A 23,290-nucleotide genomic window follows, 5' to 3' on the forward strand; every position below is an offset into this window, starting at 1 on the left:
GCAGGTTACATAACACATTATGACCCGGATATAAAAATACCTAAAGTGGTATATTACATTTTGTTGAGGTTTCACTGCATTACCAATTACATGTAACAATTTAATTTCACCTACCAAAGTATTTTGAACACTACTACACTTTTAGATGACTTTGATATAAATAGTACTTTGTACAAACAGAATATGTATGTAATATTGTGTACCTTTCAATGTGTGACCTGTTGAAAGCATACTACGCTGTGCTGCAAAATGCAAAGTATGCAAGACTAATTTTGGGGAAATGGTAAATGGACTTTCACTTATATGGCGTTTGGGTACTCAAAGCACTTTACAGTAACGAGTCATTTTACCAACTGATGACGCATCATTAGGAACTTGGGGTTCAGTGGGGGTTGGACATAGTCTTGATGGTCGGGGGATCGAACCCACAGCCTCTCAGCTGGGAGACGACCACTCTAACACCGAGGCATGTCACCCCTTTTAACAAGGTGTTAGCAAAACTATGTCTGGGCTTGGGACAGAAACGATCATTTTGCCCATTCCAAGTAAGACTGGATGTGTTTTGGGGATATCACTAACCGAGAACCAGAGTTGCACCACTGCATAACGAAATATTTATTTTACCCCTCTCCATGAGTGGATAACTTCACACTTCACAGCCTGTCTATGTATCTCCATTAGAGCGTGGACAATGGTGGCAGCAAGAAGGATGCATGCTTACAGGACTTTGAGTTGATGTAGTCCAGACAGAGCTTCCGGGTGGATGAAGGATAAGTCATTCCCTGCAAGTCTCCTAAAAAGACAAAGCGTAAATAAATCATATACAATCAGATTTTCATGTTAGATGAAAACACATGCAGTTTCTTTCTTAAACTGAAAAGGTCTCCAGGTCAACGCCTCAGATGGGGTTCAAGCTATCACACTGAACTTGGGGCCAGGGGTGTCAAAGACATGTCTGTCAGGGCCTGTTGTCACTTTGTCTGTCACCCAAATAAGATTAGAACCACTTCCAGATATCCCACCCCCAAATTCTTCATTTTGTTTTCGAGAAAGAACAACATGTGCATTTCCTAATGATTAGAGGGCCAGCTTGCGAATATACAGTAGACATTCATTTGGTGTAACCACAAAAGGAGGTTGGGACACCTTCCTTTCCCGCTGCTTACAGAAGTTGTGAAAGTGTGTGGGTGTGTATGTGTGTGTAAGGACAAGGTTGACAGGGACACACAGTCCAAGTATACCATCAGGCCTGAGAGATTAGCAACACATTTATCACCCTGCAATATGAGTTTGACCAGACTAAAACCCCTGAAACATGAACTGCTGTGTATGAGCTCGAGAATCAAGGCCTACTGTTAGAGGACCACACATACCTTTCGTGTCCCAGAGGAGAGGAACAGTCAAAATTAAATAATTTCCTTGACATTTGAGTTTAATGGTTATGATACCACATGATTTGTAATTCCTCCAGATTATCTTTTACGCTGTAACAGTTCTTTCCAAATAGGTATTAGAAAATAAATATATATTGGGCCCAGTCATTGCTTTTCTTTACTACACCATCCTGTTAGATAATCGTTTCAAACAAAGTAAGCGCAGTCAAAAACACAACTGGAATTCGGTTACATTTATCTATTAGGGAGAGGATTAGATCTTGTGCGACAAGATCTCACGAGATTGGAATGCCACGAGATTTCTCATCCCTGGACAACAGTAAATCTTTCCTTTTTTGAGGGGGGCCTTGTTGGGCAAGAAATGCAACGGAATACACAAGAGAATGTGTTGCTTGTTAATTCTTTGCATGACCATAAAAGGTGCCACCAAACATGGGAAAAAGCCAACCAATGCTTCAAAATAAACTTTATCATACCAAATCATGTATGGACACAAACACTTTGGAATGCTGTGTTTTTATTATACGGTGGCTGTTAGCAGTGTTAAACACGTTTAGCACACTTCGACACTGACGGTGACATTTTCTAAATGCTACAAAAATATTACCCAAACCACAGCAGCTATCGCGAGCTTCACGCCAAAGAAAGTATTTTGAAAACTGGAGAATTTATCGGTGAACTATTTCATCTTATATTTTTTAAAAACCTCGTTTTGTCTTGTTCTCGTGGGCTCAATCTCCCGAGACGTCTTGTCTTGTGGAATTTGCCTGGCCCTATCCCTACTCAATAACTCCCATTGTTCTTAATGAGATGCTAATGTTTTGAAAAGTACATATTTTCTCCAAGGTTTGATTAATGAAATGAATGACTGTATACAGTGCATAATAGACAGCACTGAAAGAATGAAAAATGAAAATTAGGGCACGCATCCAAATTACTTAGATGTGAAATGTAATTTATAAAATGTGAAATACAATTTGTATTTTTCAAATTCATTATATAATTAAGGCCAAAACGTGGTTTCGGTGAACTTAACCATAAATCGTCAGAACCTAAAGACGGTGGAGCTTTACGTAACGGTCATTTCACCAGCAGAAATTCAGTCAATTGTACTTAATATATAAGCACAAACTGTGAAGGTGAAGGGCAAAAAATAAAAATAAAAAGCCCAGTACACTCACTTAAAAACAGCTGCTATATTGTGCACCATTACAATACATGTTACTTTCAGTAATAAAATCACACTGGAAAGGAGGCAGGGAGTATCTGTCATCGTGTTATTTTTAGTTGTATTTGTGCATTTGGCAAGAAGTGATAGAAGAGAGAATAGTTGCGTGACTATGAACAAGAGAATATTCCTTCTATGTGTCAGTTCCTGTCTTGCACAGGTATGACCTGCCCTCTTTTCCCTCCCTGATCTCATTTTCTGTCAACTCTCTGAGCCCTCAGGGCGAGATCTCTAGTTCATTGACACCACAGCAGACCTAAAGGAAAGAGGCCATCCACCAATGTTCAGAGAAACGAGTCTTCAAAACTGTTAAAGGGAAAGTTTAACAAAACATGCATACAAACTCTAGCACGTCATTCAAGATGCGTTCCTTAAAACAATGACACAACAAATACTGTCATGTTTTGGTTCAATTAAAAAGTACTGTCTGCACATTGTTATGTCTTTTTGTGTTTTCATGGAAACCATTGTCTTTCCAGATCATTTCTCCCATGACTGTAGCGTTTTAGTTTTAGTATTCGGATATTCTGGTCAACATTTGAATGACTAAGTGAGTTGGTAAGTGTTATGGTAAAAAAAAAAAAAAAAAAAAAAAAACCTAAGCGTAGTAATACTACACAATGAAATTCTTCACTTTCGCGAGCAGACTTACAGTCCACACAATAGAGCAAATAATAAAGTAGGTTATAAAAACAGTAATAGGGCAATAAGGGCAGTCATAATGAAGCAGTAATATAACAATGGACTCAAATTCTGAACATATAGAGTAGATGGAGTGGAAGAAACTATATACAGTGGGCCCCCGATTTACGAACTCCCCCTCTTCCGAACTTTTTGACTTACGAGCGTTGACCGCGGCGTTTTTTGTCCCCCACTTACGCACAAACCTTTCGTCTTACGAACAATCCGACATGTCGCCGGTAAAGGTGTTCGCACAATTATTTTCGCTTTGCTGCATCAACCAAGTTAATTGTTCACGCTTGTCACGGTCACGCTGAACGCTATTGCTCTTAAAATGTCACAGTCACTGTCTCAGTCACGGTGTCAGTCACGGAGTCAGTCACGGAGATGCCGATATGCTATTGGTCGATTAAGGTCACAGTCCCGGTCTCACTCACGGAGATGCTGATATACTATTGGCCGGCGTCATGTCAATCACAGAAATGCCGATATGCTTGGCAGAACGCCTTCATCTAGCTCAGTGTTTCCCAACCTTTTGATCACCGCGTCACATTTAGAACCTTGAGAGTGCTGTCCGCGGCACAGTCATTGGGTAGAAGCTTTTCTCTAGCCTCGTAGTCCTGGTCCTCAGGCTCCTGTAGCAGCTGATGGCAGCAATTTAAACAGGTTGTGTTGTTGGTGAGTATTGTCCCTGATGAGGTTGTGTGACCTCCACGGAACCTTGGTGTGGTAAATGTGGTGCATTGAGAGGAAGGTGAGAGGAAGGCTGCTCCACAGGTAAGGTCTTGATCACACGCCGGAGAGCCTCTATGTCTTGTGCTGTACTGTTGCGTACCGGACTGTGATAGAGGTGTGGTGAGGACACTTTGAATTGTAAACTGTAGAAGTTGCTCAGAATCTTTAGTAGCATGCCAAACTTCTTCAGTCTCCCCCAAAAGTGCAGTCTCTGTTGGGACTTTATGATGATCTGTTGGGTGTTGTGGGAGCGGGTGAGATCCTCGCTGATGCAGGTGCCCAGGAATTTGAAGGTTTTCACCTTCTGCATCTCTGTCTGATTGATGAAAAGTGGTGGTTTGCACAGCTTCATCTGCCGCTTTGGGTCGATTATCCATGACGCCAAAGTACTTGCTCGGATTTGATTTAGAAGTTGGCCAAGTGTTGCTGCAGCTGGCTGGACTGTTCTCCCTTGATTGCACACCAAATGAACTGGTACGCGAGACATAAAATATTCAGTGTATTTGTTATCTTTGTGTTTTGGGGGGGCTTTTGAGATCCTGAATTTCCTCGAGGACTCGTTTCACCTCTGCTCTCATGCATTCCTCAAGACACGATGAAAAGTCGATTGATTAGTCACAAAGCAGAATGAAGCGGTAGATGAAAACCAAGAGGGTGAGGGCCGCTAACGTTGAAAGACCCAAGACAGCTAAAAAAGCAACCGGCAAAGGCCAAGAGAAGTTTAAATCACCAGAGTTCATTTCCATACAAGTCATTTAGCATTCTCTAGGCAGCATGATACCTGATATCAGGCGATATCACTGAGCCAGATTCATTCACCAACCACACAGAGATTAAATGTTTGTCGCTTAAAAAAAAGTCCAAAAATAGACACAGGATGTCACATGACTTTGTTATAGAGTCAAGCTTAATCTTTAGATTGATGTCTTATCTGCCCTTGTTCGCTCACTGATGTGTTTATTTTGAACTTGCTTTTGTTTCTTTTTTTATTTGTTTTTTCCAGGCAAGGAAAACGACATAGAAGCATATACCATGTTGCAGTGATAACTCAAATAACCGGGTCCACACCATAGGGCCCAACCCTCATATCAACATTGTACTATGTCAATACAGCACTAATGAAAGAAAAGAAGGCGTGCACTCACAGCTCTTCCAGATAAGGGAAGTTCTTGAAAACATTTGCTGGAAGCTCAGTGATGTTGTTCATACTCAGATCTCTGTGGAGAAGAAATGAAAACAGTCTTAGTTTACAATTTTATTTGATACTTTTAAGTGACGGAGTACACAAAATGGATGGACATGGCTCTTCAATGTTTAAAAAACACTGAAAAACAAATTTACTGTGTGAAGGTAAATAGCAGTTGGAAGGCATGGTGTGCAAAACAGACAACATTTTCAAATGCGTAGTTTGCCCATTTCAAATGACCTTAAAATATTTCCAAATTGGCCCGATGCATTTGACTGAAAACTCATAGAGGCCTGGCGTTGATGGAACTCTCACATTTAATCACTTTTGTGTAGCTGATATGCTGTATGTACAAACAACAACAATGGCCAATAACATTTTTGGGGGCATCAAGCTAGATAAACAAAAACAAAAAAGAAAAAGAAAAAATCTAAAACTCAACAAACAAAAATCAGGAGGTGAGCACGGTAAGGTGAGCAAATACTGGATATGTATACATAATATATAACCAACAACCAACGGCCTCTGCGTGTGAGGCAAATGTTCAAACCAGTAATCCATTGTACTGCATTTACTAAACACCATCGTGGGAAATAAGTGAAATCGGTATGCTTTCCGGTGAACTGCTGATGATCTCTCCCTGCGAACTGAGTCCACAGCTCTCAGGCTATGAATCACCGTTCTTACCTAAATTGAAAATTACATTTTGATTTTGTTTTAGACAAAATCAAGATGTAATTTTCAATTTGACAAAATAACAAACATTTGAAAAAAACAGAGTATGCAGGAAAGCGGTCCTCAAGATAGGGTGAGCAGCTCTGTTATCTGGGAGGGACTCTGATTCGATAGGAGCCAGATGAGGTGGCTCGGGCATGACAGCTAAGAACGGAACGGAATTGAATATTTTTGCCCTGCCAAAAGCTTTATCAAATGTCATGTCGTCTATATTCTAGTTTTAATGTTTAATGTATTCTCGTTTTGAATGAGGGAAATCACATAAGCTTTAAAAAGGTTTTTTCGACACCAGCCCCAGGGATCTTCACTTTTCAAACCGCTTTCAAGTTAAGCATGTAGTGGCATGACAAATATGCGCTCAGAACTTGATTTGCTTCTACACATGAGTTAATTTCAGGACATATGTTAAAGGATCTCATGTATGGAAGTGTTCTGTAAACTAAATCAAAAGAACTGACAAAACAAAGTGCCTTTACTCCACATCAAAATGTGAAGACGACTGAGAGGGCACATGATCATTTTGACTAAGGATACATATTGCATAGCCAATTCAGGGAAAAGGCATCCAACATAGCATGAACTGTGAAGACCAGAAAAACATTCAAAATTCTGAAACAAAGCACCAGCCTGCATCTCCTTCAAGTTTACTCTTAAATTGGTTTGGATTTCCACGCCAGAGCTCTCTGTGTTGCTTCCCTGAAATCCAACAAGTATCATATTGCCCTTCCTCTGCATTTCCAACCACACTCACATACACACGGCAGCATTACATGGCGGATCCATGTCAGAACGCTCAGCGTCCCTCCGATTCATGTCCTGTCTGCATTTGCCCTGTGATCCTGTTTCTTTTCAGACAACAGCCTGATTGTTACTGCTTTTCTGTACTCGGGTATGTTACTGTGGATCTGCCACCACTTGTAATCCGCTGGACAGATTCCTAAGCAAAATTGACTATGTTCAGTTAATTTCCCAATTTTTGCAAGCAAACGCAGAAAAGGAGAAAATGAGAGGTATGCATGACTACCCCACTTCCTCCTTCCCTCCCTCCCTCCACGTTCTGGCTGCTTTACTCATCAAGGTCCTTGGCCTGTCTCAGCTAAGATAGATTGAAGAGGACACAGAAAATGCAGCAGCGATAAATGATGACAAGCCTAAATGGTTATACAACCTGGTATTGCTAAATATCAATCCCATGTGCTGTTTATTTATGTAGAGAGGAAGATGAAAATTTGAAATAATTACACCTATTTTGACGGAAATGGATAAGGCACACTTATCATCAAACTAAATACAATCATATTTTAATTAGCGTAAGTTAGCCAGCATAATATTGGTTTCTTTTAAAACGCACTGTGACATACTGTCAAACTGACACACTGCAACGGGAAAACATGCTCATAAGTTAGTTCCTGGCAGTTAATGTGCTGCTCTATTCTCGTCAACCACTGGCCCTTGTTCTTGAATACAAACGGAAGCACTGTGTGATTTCATAAGCTAATGAAATGACTGATTAAGCAGCTTGGAATTCATGAATGAATGCTTTTTCAACAAGATTTAAAACACCATTAGTTTTAGTGATGTCATTTTTTAAATGAATTTTTGCTGGGTTAAAAAAACCAAACAAAAAAAAAAACAAGAAAGTGAGTTACTAATGCATTGGCCAACCACCAGTTTGACAATTTACTGTGGTAAAGTTTATAAGTCAAGTTTGCAATAACTGCTAGAATTGTCCATTACCTGTAATGAACACTTTTCATTTTGCTTAATAAAGCCAGCAGTGCGTTTAAAAGGGGCAGTGGTTGCTTGCGGAGTTGGCTAAACAAGCTGCCTCTTTGAAAATAATTATTGAACATAACTAAATGGCAATCGCTGAGTTTTTTTTTGGTTTAGTTTAGTTTACCTTCTTCATTGAGGACAAGGAAGAAATGACACATCTGCGTGTCTTAACAAATAGATATGCTGAATTTTGATGATGTAGCCACTTCAGGGACATAATTGGAGAAAATGTACCAGTCAAAATCAAGTTATGACGCATAATAGGCCCTCCATGCACTTTTTGGATCTATAAAGATGGCTCTCAAAACACTACATCAAAAAGGCAAACATAATTGCTCATTTTTTGATCAAAAACACAAATCTAAGTTCATACTAGTCTGACTTTATGTTTAATGTTAAGGGTTATTAGTGATAACATTCATTTTTATTTTGAAAATATACCACTTCATTATATAAGAGGAATTTTTTCAGTCTAGTATGCCTTAGAGTGGGCATTCGCGGGAGCGTGGTTATTCAATCACTTGTGGTAAATATAGTACACATTTCTTAATGTACCAAATATTCAATATTTTTTTTGAAAAAAAATAGATTGTGTTCAGTGGGAAAAAAGTCATTTTAATTTTCATACAGTGACATTGAGTTGTTTTTTTGCTAATGGTTATCACATCATCAGAATCTAATATTGGCCAATACCTAGTTACATATGGAGTAATGCAAAAAACATAAGAAAGAACAAAACGTGTTTCAACATGGTGGGTGAGGTGGTAAAAGGATGTGGAAAAAAATGAGAAGATTATAATTAAAGACAAAAACAAACAAACAAGCTCAACAACTGCACACAAAGTAACAAACCAAAACTCAATTTAGTGCTAAATTAAGTGCCACAAGACTAAATTAAAAACTCACGAGGAACACTAACGAGGAACGACGAGGGACTCATAACAACAATGACAATGACCCTTTGACAATGACCTGACAAGAACTGAAAGGAAACAGGAAAACAATACACACGAAACTGATTAGACAACAAGGAGCACCTGGACAAGACGCAGTTGGAACAGGGTCAACACAATTGGCCAATACAAGGTAAGTATGTTAACGTGTAGTGGATGCACTCACACTAACAAGGGAAACAGAAACATGAACGAACGTGAGTTAAAGACCAACAACCCAGGATGTGAAAAAGAACAGAAAACTCACAGACCAACCAAAACATAACACAAAAATATCAAATATAGCTGTCTAACGTCTGCACATTGTGACCAAGTCCAACAGTGATTGGCAACCTTGTTGATATTTTTGCTGGCTGAACAATACCGCGACCCCTCGATCAATATCCAATTTAGGACATACAAGACTTCTCCAACCACCACCAAGGGCCACCCAGGTGGATCTGGTGTCCAATTACCATGTGCGGGATGTGCCCAAGACGGCTGTCATCACACCCTTTGGCCTTTGCAAATTCTTGTGGATGTCTTTTCATTTCAAGGTGGCAGTGCAGATTTTGCAGCTAGGGGTGTCCTGATCCGATATTGATATCAGATCTGGTATAAGCCAAAAAAAAGGAAAAAAAAAATGCATTGCATTATATCGGTCCACATCCAAAAGCTCCAATATCAGCACTCATACAAGAAGCCCATTCCAGATTCTATGTCTGTTATTCTATCCAACAGCCTCTGTATCGAGCATGCAGAGCCCACGTGATCAAAACAACAGCGTGTGTTGGGACTAACAAAGTAAGGAATGGAAAATTGGCCATGAGGGAGTTTTTTTTTCCATTCAAATTGGATAAAGGCGTTGCGGATGAGTGCAAGATTTGTCACGTGCAAATGTCCTGTCATGTAAAAGACCCAGAGAATACAACAAACCTAACCAATCTAATGTTTCATTAAAAAAAAAACGACAAAAAACATACATCATTCCCGCTTCTATAGTATCAGACTGGTCTTTCTATTAGTCATCATTACCTTTGCTGCGCTATCAATACCATATCTGAAGTCTAAAAGATATGTTGACACCCTGAGTTTCAGCATCTTATGGTGCTGTAAAAAAGGGTGTTCTTTCTTGTTGTTTCCTTGGATAACGTCATGGTGACCAGCACAGATGCAAATGAACACCTCTACAGTTCCTGCAACTTAGCAAGTTTGGTCTTCATGTCAACCCAGACAAGTGCCAGTTTGGTCTGTCAGCAATTACCTTCAGGCACCGCATAACGCCACAGGAAGTCACCCCCCTTCCCACCATCATTGACAGTTTATCACACCCCCAACCGTGAAATCCCTGCAGGAGCATAGAAACTGTTCATAAAAGGTTCATTCCATGCGCAGTTTATATCATGTACAATGTAAGGGCCACAGGATGATGAGGACTGGTCCCCAGAGATGAACAAAGTGTTCGACTTAGCAAAGTATGCATTGTCCAAGTCAGTTCTGCTAGAGCATCTGTCCCCTCTGCTTGGACAACGCAGTGGAAGTAAGGCGTGAGCAAAGCTTGGCAAACACTTCTTCAGCAGGAAACTCAGTGAAGCGAGGAAGTACAACATTTTTGACAGAGACCTCCTTGGCCTCTTCCAAGGAACGACATTTCTCGTTGCTCTTGGAGGGCTGCCAGTTTACTGTCTTTGTGGGCAACAGTCCGCTGACGTTTGCCATTGCCAAGACCTCAGAGCTTCATAATGATGGCTATGCAGGTTTACAGCAACTATTCTACTTATCAAGAGAAACTGGACCATTTCCCAGGACAAATCTGGCAATCTCCTCCTGCAACCAATGTGACGTGGAAGTGGTTGGCAAACACTGAACTAATTACACAGGTGGTTACGGCCGCATGACTTTGACTTCAAGGGGGTGGGACAGTGAGTGGTTGATGTGTAACATCACGACCTGGTTGTGGTCTGCTACATCTGATGAAATCACGAATGTAGCAAATTTCCACGTCAACGATAATGCCCACATTGCCTGCCGACATGAAGAGGACAGCAACATTTTATAAAAAGAAGAAAAAAAAGCTGGCTTATAACAGGCTACGCCAATACGGGAACAATGTTTAGTTACAATAAACAGCAAAAATAGTTGACTATTGATGAGAATGTACCCAAATGAAGGAATAGTTTTGGCAATAACTGGTGTATCTTTCTTGAACATCTGACCAATAACGACACATTTGCAGTGTAGATTTGTTGAAAAAAAAAAATCATATTTGTCAGTGCAGTTCTCAACTAACTTTTTCAGCAGTAGCAGTGGTGCGACCAACTGGAAAAGTTGCAAGCACCGCAAAGGACTTTTTCCAAGGAGCTACAGCATCACCATATTCGCTGGTGCACAGTCATCTCAATTTGCATACTGTAATTTTATAAGACAAAAAGATACATAAAGACATAGGGAAAAATGTTTTACTGTAACAAGAACTGTCTGCAACAAGCAGTGGCTGAAAAAACAGGTCACTTGTTTTCTAAAACAATAAAAGATTACATTTGAGAGAAAAAAAGGCTTTACCTGTATTATTTTATTGAATGTAGAGGGCCATCTCTTCCAGTACAATTAAATAACATCATGAATCAAACAATATATGAAGTATTTATTTACCTTCGAGTGACGCTTGTTATGGCCATATTCCCTAGTAAGGGGAGCCTAGGCAAGGCTATCTTAGCTTTCTTCGTATTCCTTGATTAGCGCCAGCTTTGTTTCCATATGAATCATCTTCTTCTCTCTTTAACATCACTAGCAATCTTGGGAATCATGGCTATCCAGTTCAAGTTTGAATCAAGCACTAAAATGCACTATAAATACGGTAAGCGTTACCATTCCGCCATTTTGAAACGAGTGAGAGCAACCAATATCAGACAAGCATCTTCGTGTTTCCGGGACGCCGACCAGTAGAAGACAGGTATCTTAGGGAGTCGAGACGCCGACCAATAGCAGGCCAGCATTGTAGCAACGAGTTGCAGCGGAGGCAGTTTGACACCAACAGAAAATAAGGGCAAGTACCAAAAAACGCCTCAAAAGGGAGGCAAAACAACAAACACAAGCAACCCCACAGGTCAAGACAGTTGTTGATGTTAATCGTAAAGCGGGCTAAATGCCTTTAAGGGGGGTGAAAAAAAACTCAGTATTCCAGATCGTAACGTGAAAACAACGCAAGCCAGGGATGCCGTAACCCGGGGGTCCGCTGTACAATGAATTTCGTCACATCCTTGTACGTATGGATCACAAGTAAATAAGACCTGCTACACCGTTAATAAAAACAAATTCACATCATGCTACAGGATGACCAGCGTACACAGTAAAGTTGGCTTCATTTGCGGGCGAATCGGTGTCGAGCCCTGAAGTGAGATTTAATACAGTTTTACTTTGATAACAATCCATGGCAATATTGATTATTGCCATGAAATATTGAACACTATTTTTGTCATATTCAATGAGGAAAAAAGTAATTACTGTGATTTTGTGTATTATTATACTTAAAAATTTCAGTGAAACAAAAACATTTCTTTCAGATGGCTCAAATCACGATGTTCTATCAAGAAGAAAAACACATTCAAATTCACCCTTATTTGTAGTACAGTATTGTATGTACACATTCCTATAAACTAGATGTACTGTACTTTTACAACACTGAAGTGTTATCAAGCGCTTTTTCAGTGACCAACCAGCTATTAAAATACTGTTAAGACTTCAATTGTAACTTCTCAGTATCAGCCGCAGTTTAACAGAGATACAAGTGAAAATCTTTTTACTCGAGTACAGTTTGACAATTCTGTGGTTAAAGTCAAAACAGAACATAAATAGTTGGCACAAGAAGAAAGTGTCTAGGGTAGAAATAGCTGATACATTAAAAATGTTCAGAAGTCAGAAGGAGCTAAAACTGCTAATATTTACCTTTCACAAGTCCTCCTGTTTTGGCTGACTTTTTTTTTCTTTTTTTCTTTACTTCTGCTGACCGGGAACAAGTGTAACATTCATTTAAAAATGTGTAGCCAAGGTGCTTGGTTGAACTAAAGGACCACTGATACCACACTGCCTCACACTTTTCAAGCTTTACCTTGCTCAACTGAAGACGAAACAGACTTAAATAGGAGCGCTAAGCATGCCTTTGACTCGTCTGAATGCACTAAAGTTGATAGAACTCAAGTAAGTAAGAAAGCCTTCAAAAGATGTATACAGTTTCATAAAAAGGGTACAATAGGGATCCGTTTTTGTTCAGGGTAAAACCTTTTTAAATGCACCTTGTCGGGTTCACCATTGAATCCCGAGGTACAAATCTGGGCAGAGTAATTTGGACTATAAATATAAATTAATTGATTAATTAATTAATTAATTAATTAATGTCCATTTTTCCCATTGTTTCCACCCCTCATATTTTTTAAGTAAAAAAATTACAAGAAATTCAAAAGATTTGTTTTTATTTTAGCGAGCATTTAACATACATAACTCCCACTTAGAATTAAAGTACAAAAAGGCTACCTTGCAGCAAATGCTTGTATATTGTATTAGATTGATAATGTTCAGACTTGTAACTTTTTTCATCTTTGTTAAAGATAAATATTGTAACTTGCCTCCTTTACTATATAAACAAGACTATTTGTATGTATGAGGTTCTGCCAATTTCGTTGTTCATTCTATTCTATGCAAGACCTGATGTGTGCTTGTTGTCTCCCCCTCACTTTTGTTTTGTTGTTTTTGCCCTCGCGAAGCCCAACATTTTACATAGTCAGGCAGGTCCCTCTGTTTATGTTGCCGAAATAGGTTTGTTGTACTGCTTCCTTTTTGTTGAACAAACTTCAAAAAAACTTTGCTGTAGTACTTGCTCTATGTCTGTTTCAGCAAACCCAAACAACTTCCAAACCGCTGACATTAAACTCCTGTCTTTTAGGAACCAATTGTTCATTTTCATTAGCCGTAGCATTGTTGCACCAGCCTATTGTTAGTTGTGAATGTGAAGGAAACAAAAAGAACGCGGAAGCTGCGGAGGGTCATGAGGGGGAAACACGCCACAGCAAAACGAGAGGAAAATATTGATTTTATTTTGAAATCATCCATAACAAAAAATCTAAATAATCAAAGCAAAACACAGTACTGCCGAAGCTTAGTTCAAATAAGTACTGTTTTTGATTAGAAAAGGTCCACAAGATGGAACGTTTCTATACGTTTTAGTTGGCATTCAAGGGTACAATAACATGGTTTGTGCAATAACGTTTGTGCACTTTAAATCAATTGACAGCGGTTCTTGTGAATAAACCCAGGCTACACTGTGGCATGCGATACGAAACTTCTTGCATCGTAGGATCATGATTCATCATCATTTAAAGGCATCACAACGCGGGGCATAGTTTGCCTTTATGCTTCCGTACACACCACGCGCGTTGTTGTAAAAATGTGTTGCGGTTTCACTCCTGCAGGTATTGACTAAGGAGTTTCCTCTGCATTTTTCCATCCAAATCAAAGAAGCCGTTGCGACAAAAATTGAGACAGCATTACATTACACAGCAAGAATAGACAAATATTGATAAGATGTTGCATATTTTATGGTGGACTCAATCAAGAAGGTTGCAACCTACGTGGTATGTATGGTCACGTCATAAGTGTTGTTTGAACAATGATGAATTCACTAATTGAATCAGGCCATTGTTATTGTTGTTTTAAAAATGGCGGTAGTGACGAACTTCTCTGTAAAAACCGGATGTCATCGCAGCATGTGACTAAACGAACCAATCATGAGAGTTAATGCAGTATCGATCGATGCACAGCTCCACGTGTGCGTCTCGAATGCTGGAGAAGTGATGCCAAAATGCTGCAGAACACTGTGTCGGCCACGTGATGCATCGCCTAAGCATACACAGAAGTGTAAAAAAACCCTTATGAGTGCTTAGATTACTTATAGTTCGAATTTGTATTACATCAAACAATAACTTTCTGCAAAAAATGTTGGTGTCTAATTCAAATAAATAAGTAACTGTATAAATAGATAAATGAATAGATACATTTAACTTGCGTTTGACCTTAGTACATTATTTTTTTTAAAAACTTGGAAGTGGGAGGGTGATTATTTGGTTATTCGAAAGGTTAAATGATAGGATAATCCATTTTAAAAAAATCATTAATAAAGATTAAATAATGCAATACAGTAGGGTATATAAATTTTCTTAATATAACGACAAATAGTTACAAAACCATTTTGCCTGTTACTCTGTACACCAAATCTATGTTCCATTCTTTTACTTTGTTTTAGTCTTGCACAATATCTCAATTCTTGGAATTATTTAAAATGTATCGGTAGGTGAAGCAGATCTGGAAAACGAAGGAATGAGAACCACATTTGCATTTGGTTCTCTTACTGAGAATCTCTCAAGAGATCATTTACAGAGCTACTCATGGGACAGCAACTAGAAACAGATTTCTGTTTTGTTTAAAGACTAATCAAAACCATTGACGTTAAGATGCAGATTGTGATCCTACTCCATCTGACAGTTTCTATTCATGCCCCCATCAAGTCACATTACGAGTTAATCATTTAGAGATTTGAATTCTAAAAGCAGCAGACTGTGAAAGTAGCTAAATAAAATGTCAGTCTCTTGGATTGAGAGGCAATTTGAGTGATGAGATCTGAATACAGAGACATTTAATGCATGATCCCCACTTTTCCAGTACATGACCAACTTACACCCCGCACACCAAAACTGCCAGTTGGAGTTATGTGGGGATTACGAAAGCCACGAATTGAGGCAGGCACAGGATAAGAAAGATACCATATACTGCAGATGGACTATTTATGAACAACGCTAGGTAAATCATTTGGCAGATATTGGGTTTCTCCTTGAAGCTAATTGTTTAAATCCGTTGAATACCAATGTGTTAAAGCAAAACCGAACACATATACAAAAAGTTTCCAATTTTAATAGGCCCCAAGACAAGAAAATATATCTAAGCTAAGAATTAGGGATGACAAAAAAAAAACAAAAAACATGCAATTTAGGCTTCACATATGAGCGAATGGTTGTTGGAGGCATTAGCCCTTAGAGAAATATCTCTTGCAGCTGCAATATATCTCACTAATCCATCACGATCCCCAAACCCTAGCACTCTGCATACAAAAGGCAGAGGGAGTGGTGGAGGACAACTAAAGTTCAAGGCACTGGGAGAACAAATGAGCAAAGACAGCGAGTGGGGACAAACACTCTTTCACAGTGCTAAAAGAGTTTCTATTGCAGATTTAAGTAGCTTAGTGTTAATTCTATCCAAGTGTGGTGAAATAGCCGTGAGTATGCACATAACAAGTTCACATAATTGTGAAAACAACATCAGCAAGACAAAACAAACAACTGCCTGCAAACAGTGATATAATATGAAAACTGCTTCGTGTTACGATTGCAATACAGGACTGAATAACACACAGGAGGAGCCTTTTCAAATGGCAAAAACTGTTTTAAGAGTACCCCTTGTGTGACATCATGTCTTGATGGACTAGTATATAAATGCACTTCCTCTGTTTACTTTTGCGAAAACATTCCTTGCAATAGTGACTTCAATTAGCCTACTGTTGGTTCGGTTGAAGAGAAGGGAAAGATACATGTATATATTTCTAGTTAATTTTTTACAGATGCTTATTCTCACTAGCGTTGCTAGCTTGCTGTTGCCTATCTCAGGTGTCTTCGGGCAGAAGGCGGGAGACATCCTGAACTGGTCGCAGGGCACGCAAACAAGCATGGGGACAACAAGCAAACCACACAGAAAAGGCTAGGCGGAACTCTGCACTGTGTGGCAAGCGTACTAACCACTTTTCCGCTGTGCCGCCCTCTCTATTTATTATGTATTATTATTAAGAATAATAAACGTTGCGGTTGTATGACGCACTGTAGATGGCTCACATAACATGTGGTGCAGGTTTGAAAATTCTGAGCACAATTATCTTTTTCATAAAATTCTAAAGCTAGTTTACCAAATGGTAGACGTAGGGTATGTCCAAAGTCCAGCACACTGAGTAAGCCCACACACCTGTTTTTACTGGCTAGAGGAATATTATAAAGGAAAGATACACAAATGACTGCATTCATGCATGTATTGTTGGATTTTTTTTTCTTTTTTTTTTCCTGAAATCATTGGTGATGAATTTGTGGCCGGTTAGTTTATTAGTTACATTCCTAAGACAGTAATTTCAAAGAAGCGCTCTCAGTGCCTGTACCAAGGTCGTTAAACAAGTTAATAAATAACACCGGGAAGTTGTGAAATAAACTGGAACCCTTACTACTTCCTGGGGCAACCATCAATAATATCTTTGTTTCTGTGGAAAACACACCTGCCGGTAGTGCTGCTTTATATAGACGCAAGTTGTTTATCAAGTTATAGGGGCTAAAGTTTGAAAAATGGCTGATGTTGAGCTTCTGAAATGAACACAAAATAGAAATTTGGTTACAATAGTGCATATGCAACAAATTCAAACAAGACACTGCTAAATACAGCGCTGGCTGAATTAGATAAACACCTCAATTTAAATAAAAACGTGAAAGCAAATTGGTGCTATGGCAATTGTATTTACTTAAAATTATAAAAACACCAATTGGAAATATTTTCAATAACAAATTCATATGATTAGAATGGCATTTAACTGGACTGCAACCAACTAATGGAGAGACCTGTTAATTTAATCTTAAATTAAATATGTTCAATTAAATCTGCCCCAGGTAATTCAGTAACCAAAATATTGCAGCACAGCACAGATCACACGAGCGCTCTAACATATGTTGAATAATTACACTTATTTGTGTTGTTATATGTATTAAACAAATCTTACATTGAATTATATAAGCTTCTGCAAGTGTGCCCAAGCTGTGACCAACAAGTCAATCTGTATGCTTTGGGGATCATTTCCCAAGAGATTTGACATCATTTTTAGTAGCATTGGTAGTATTTTTAGTAGTTAGAACTTTACTGGGAGGAATGTTATGATTGTGAAACGATATAAATATTTAATCACTTCTTGATGTTATTACATAGAAAATCCACAACACACTTATGGATAGGTTTTTGACAGCAAGAGTCAAAAGTAATAGGTTGTAATGTAATGTAAATTCTTGCAATAGCTCAACGTTATTCATCATTTACTTATAAAAATGTTGAAATTGGTAGGAATTTTTGCAAGTTGACAGGCTTGATTTGCTTTTATAAAAATGGTGAGGCAGGCCATATGTCGGCGCTCTTCCTTGTTTGACACCTGTTCCATAGATTTTCCACGATATTCCTTAAAAAGCATCCTTTCAGCACAATTGTAGTAAAACGAGTATGAAAAACTACATTAGAGTTGGAGTTGCAATGGGGAGTTACTACACCACTAACTTCACGTAGTGAACCCTGAAATCAAAAATGATACCTACACAAGCACAAACGCCATCACTTGGAGCTTTCTGCCAACTCTATCATGAACGTAGTCAGCGCTTGCGGTGTTAAGCGTGTGTTTGGGGACGAATTTCGATTAGGAGACGAAGGCGAAATCTTACAGGTAGTAGGTAAAGGCACTGAGGCCAGACGGGACGGTGGTCAGTCCTCTCCCGGAGCAGTCGGCACCTCCATCTTCATCGCAGCTGCATGAGGGGGAACAAACTGCCGGAGTCGACGGTCCTTGGTCGGTGGCTCCGGGACGAAGAAAGAACCACAAACAAATCCAGAACAACCCCCAAGGCATTTCCCCCAAGGAGGTTTGGGTGACTCCAATAATTATTAAAAAAAAAAAAAAAAAAAACAACAACAACAACAACAGGGGGACCTTTGTTTGGAGTCTTATCACCGTCGACCTCTCATGTGGTGGAAGAGAGGAAGCCTGATTTAAGTTAAGCGCTCGCGCGCTTTGTACTAAAAAATAAAATAAAAATAAAATAGCACGTTAAAAGGGTCGATAGTGTTCGAGAAACAACATGGTCCTGGAAGACGTGCGGTATGTCTTGCCCCGACAATCATACGCTGCTTGTGCGTCGCATTAGTCCGTGAAGATAAAGTTGTAGCGCTGGCGACAGCCGCGGCAGCCTACCTTGCGGCTCCATTAAAATAACCACAAACGGGCAGGCGCTTGTTGGTGCCAATAGTTAAAAGCCTCTCTCAAGCGATTTTGGGAGCTTCAGTTGCGCGGAGCAAGCAATCATTTGCCGCCCTGTTTTGCTTTGCACCGCTCGCCGCAGATACCCTTCCTCGCGCTCCTGAGTCCTGATATAAACAGCGTGCGTGAAGCTCTGCAGGCACCCTGCCGGACGACCTGCAGCGTTGGGCCCTGCCTGCCTGCCTGCCTACTTGCTTTGCTTGCTTGTGTCACACTGAAAGCTGCACCCTGTGCATGCCCGCTTCCTTGGGCAGCTCCTTTTTTCCCGCTGCTACAAGTTCACTTGTAGAAAACACTGAAAAACTGTGTGAATATGTCACATTAATAAAAGGGGGCGATCGTGCTAATCATTTTAGAGGTTGAACTGGGCTTAAGAACCTACTACACGCTGATTTGTCCTCTTAAGGTGACGTCTGATAGCGATTGTTTTCGTTAAAATTTAAGGCTATGCATCGATATCAAACCTAAGGCCGGCGGGCCATATGCGGCCTGCAAGGCGGTTTAATCCGAACCGCAAAACGACTGTGTAAAGCATGAAGACATGAAAGGGAACAAACCCATTCCATTATCAGTAGACATAAATCCTCACTTTTCCAAGCAATGCTTCGATGAGCAGTGCAACTAACAAGCCAACATGACCATATTTTCAAGCGTGTGCAAAAAATCTCTCTGATTGCTTCAGTGACGCGTAAGTATCTAGTTCAGGTCAAATAAGTAAATAAAATCATTCAATTATTCTGACTGATATCAACAATGGGCCGAGGTCACCCTCTGGGCCGTTACCAGACATTTGGATTTGCTCCATAGCGCATACCCAACAATCAGTTATGTTTCTTTCGATATTATGTTATGTTATGTTATGTTATGTTATGTTATGTTATGTTATGTTATGTTATGTTATGTTATGTTATGTTATGTTATGTTATGTTATGTTATGTTATGTTATGTTTCTTTTTAACTTTATTTACAGCTCAGCGCTAAGCACACAGCACTTGTGATGGACATGACATGACTACTTGGTGAGTTTTCAACTTCTTCTGTCATGTATATCGTTACTTACAGTACATGCCACCCACTGTCCAAAATGAGACACGAGAGCACCATTTTGTTTTGTTTAATTACCGGTAAGATTTAAGTTGTACTACCACTCACCATGTTTTGATCAGGGTGCTTTCCTTGTACTGAATATTTGTGTTTGATTCCAATTATTTATTCATTCTTATATGATCTTATGTGTTCTATAATAAGTATGTACAGTTTTTCATGGACAAATGGAAAAATCATCATACAAGGTTTACATTAATTTCATGCAACTTAAGGAAACATGGTATTCTGAGATATATAGGAGACAAAAAAGGAAGTTACTTTACTTTATTAATATAATTAAATTATTTATTTATGTTTCAAAATATATTTACAATTGACCGTTGCTATTTGTGGGGAATTGGGACCAGGCCAACACGCAAAGCACAAATCTACATATAATTCACACATATAATTGTTTTTGAGTTATACATAATGATTTTACCAGTGTGCGGCACATTTAGCAGAGTAGTTAGCACACCCACCTCACAATTCAAAGATCCCTTGTTCAATCCCAGCTGAGTGGAGTTTGCATGTTCTCCCTGTGCCGGCGTGGGTCTTCGCCGGGCATCCCGGTTTATTCCCACATTCCAATGACATGCATGGTAGGTATATTGGACACTTCAAAGTTGCCTTAGGTGTGATTGTGTGGATGGTTGTTTTTCTCTGTGTGCCCTGCGATTGGTTGGCAACCAATCTAGGGTGTCCGCCGCCTGCTGCCCAAATATGCCCCAGCGTCCGAGTGAGATGAAGCGGCTATAGAAAATGGATCGTTTTATGGATAGTTATGAGACTCCTAGAGGTTGAGGTGGTTATCGGCAGAGATGTTCACAATGTTGGTAGATTAGAAGTATTAAAATTGGAATGATAGAAGTCAGATGAATTATGTGGAAGTAGGTGCAGTTCAAAAAAAGTCCGCAGAAGGATATTACAGGGCCACTCGATTGGGTTGAACATTGGCACTTACATAATAAATTTGTAGCATATGTAAAAAGGAAGTTTACGCCAAACTCTTCCACAATAAAAGCATTCTTCCTCAATTGAAACTCATAAGTGATTTAAGGTGGGGGGGGGTTTTGTGTGTGCTTTCACCGAATTCTGGGATGTCCCAAAATTGGGAGGAGTCAGCATGATTCCATACAACGTCACTGAAGGGAGAAGGCAAGCATTACAATGGTCCCTGGCTTGGTTTGTCTCATTCAGTCATCATCTAAAACTGTGAATTATTGCCACCACATTGCTACTCTTGACCATGATAAAAACAATTGGCACAATACTTTGAATGGTTCGTCAGCAAAAATGAACTTAGATGAGGAAAAATAATTATCAAGTGACAAAATCAAATGATGATGTTTTATATACTGTATATATATATATATATATATATATATATATATATATATATATATATATATATATATATATATATATATATATATATATTCACACATTAAAGTGGCCAAGTGTAGTAATGTGTATTTGAAATTTGGTGGTGATTTGAGGCATGGTGATTAGTACATTGGCCTCATTGTTCAGAATTCCAAGTTCAAATCCAGCTTGCTTTGGCCTTCCTGTGTGAAGTTGTTCTCCAAGTTGTTCCATGTTCTCCACGAGTCCGTATGGGTTCTCCCTGAGCCCTCCGGCTTCCTCCCACATATCAAAAACATGCATGGCAGGTGCATGGACTTTGGACCTTCTAAACTGACCCTTTGTGTGATTGGGTGCCTGAATGGTTGTTTGTCCCCGTGTGCCGCACAATTGGCTGGCAACCAGTTCCGGGTGCCCATAGAAAGCTGGGATAGGCATCAGCAAGCCAGTGACCCTGGTGAAGAAAAGCGCCATTAAAAAATGGATGGATGAATGGTATTTTTATTGGTGTAAAATGTCCGTAGAGAGCAAATTTGATCCAAACACAATGTAGGGGCTTTGATGGCAAATTGTCTTGCAATGAGATGAGAATGCAAACTAATCTTTCTGCTTTGGTGGGAACTGAGTGAACTAATCCGTTAGCAAAGTCTGCTGGATAGGTAATCATCAAGTCAAAGAATTATTCATTTATTGAAGAGGTGGCCAGAGCAAACCTGACTTGATTCTCAGAGCCAGGTACATATGTGTTTGAAACTAAACAAAAAAAAAAGCGAAATCACATTGCTAGCATGTTGGCGGGTCTAAAATATGCCTCTTAGGATCGGTTCAGACAATAAAAGGCTCATCCTTCCCCTTGATCCATTGGCACTACTTCCTTAGGGTGATTTGCCAAACGTTAAAGGCTGCTTATGTCTTAATTTCTTTCCACGGATGCGCTGGGAAAAAAAACATGTGAGAGCATCCATTGGAGCTAAGGTGAACAAACTTTAAGGACCTTCAAGTTGCCGGGTCTTTTCCATCCAGGGGAGCGGAATCTTGGAAGTGTTGAAGTTTGTCAGTTTGTGCTGGGTTCAGTTGGTTGCAGGACCTCCATTTGCACCGAAACAACACAAAAGGAAACCGAAAACACGACATTGTGATTTCTAACAAAATGTCAGAAAAATACAATGAGACACATCGTCGTAAATTAGGGCAGGACCTTCACCTCAAATCCGTTGGCCTCATATTTGGAAGTTTAAATTCTCATTCTTTAAATCCCGACAAAAAACACATTTCTACACTCAAGCATTGACTGAATTGGTCTGTCTGGATGTAGCATTCTTCTTTTCTTTCCTGCCCCATTCTTCCGGTTTGGAGAGGGGGCTAGATTGTGAGTGACAAATTGAATGCTGCTGTGCGACCAATGCGGGTTTTGACATGGACCACCTCTACTGCGGCGCTTCTGTTGGAATGGACCCACTGGGACCGACTGTGAGGAGGATCTTACCCGATGGCATCTTCGTACTCGACGCTTAATATGACACAATGTGTGTTTATTTATTTATTTTTGGCACTTGGCATCTAGTGCAACCTGTTGAACCCGGAAGGGGGCTCCTCACATCTGTGGTCCTTTCTCAAGGTTTCTTATTTTTACCCAGTTGGGTTTTGGGAGTTTTTACCTTCTGGGAGCTTTGTTCAAGGGAATGCCGTTGTGTATTTGGAACGTTCTGTGTGATTCTATCTGTGATTTCTTTTTGACCCGTGAAGCCGATTGAGACTGGTGATTCAGGGCTATACAAATAAATTTGATTTGATTCACTTGATTTACTCAAGTGTTGAGTATTACTGGTATTAGTCTGAAAAAAAAGGCACCAAACATCCCTAAGTAATAACAACACAACCACAGGTGCCAGATGGGCTAGTAGTTACAGTTAAAGTGGAGTTAAGCAGTTTTTATTTTGAAAATATGGTCACCCTAATCTCACATATCCTCTACCTCTACCTACTTCTTATCTGTATTGCAAAGACAAAACAGTACAAAGA

The 23,290-nt window shown here is 39.5% G+C and overlaps 1 protein-coding gene across 1 annotated transcript in view; it reads right to left on the minus strand.

The window, feature by feature from the left end:
• lgr4 (leucine-rich repeat containing G protein-coupled receptor 4) overlaps positions 1 to 18,983 on the minus strand; it is a 34,019-nt gene extending 15,036 nt beyond the window's left edge. Inside the window, exons 1-3 of the mRNA XM_088413783.1 lie at positions 18,225 to 18,983; positions 5,184 to 5,255; positions 722 to 793 (exon numbers count right to left, since the gene is read on the minus strand). Coding sequence (XP_088269909.1) covers positions 722 to 793; positions 5,184 to 5,255; positions 18,225 to 18,409 — 329 coding nt within the window. The 5' untranslated portion in view covers positions 18,410 to 18,983. The remainder of the gene's footprint in view (positions 1 to 721; positions 794 to 5,183; positions 5,256 to 18,224) is intronic.
• Between the last annotated feature and the right edge of the window lie 4,307 nt (positions 18,984 to 23,290).

The sequence above is a fragment of the Hippichthys cyanospilos genome, chromosome 4, assembly GCF_059441005.1.
Source record: "Hippichthys cyanospilos isolate Australia breed blue-spotted pipefish chromosome 4, RoL_Hcya_1.0, whole genome shotgun sequence".
Lineage (NCBI taxonomy): Eukaryota > Metazoa > Chordata > Actinopteri > Syngnathiformes > Syngnathidae > Hippichthys > Hippichthys cyanospilos.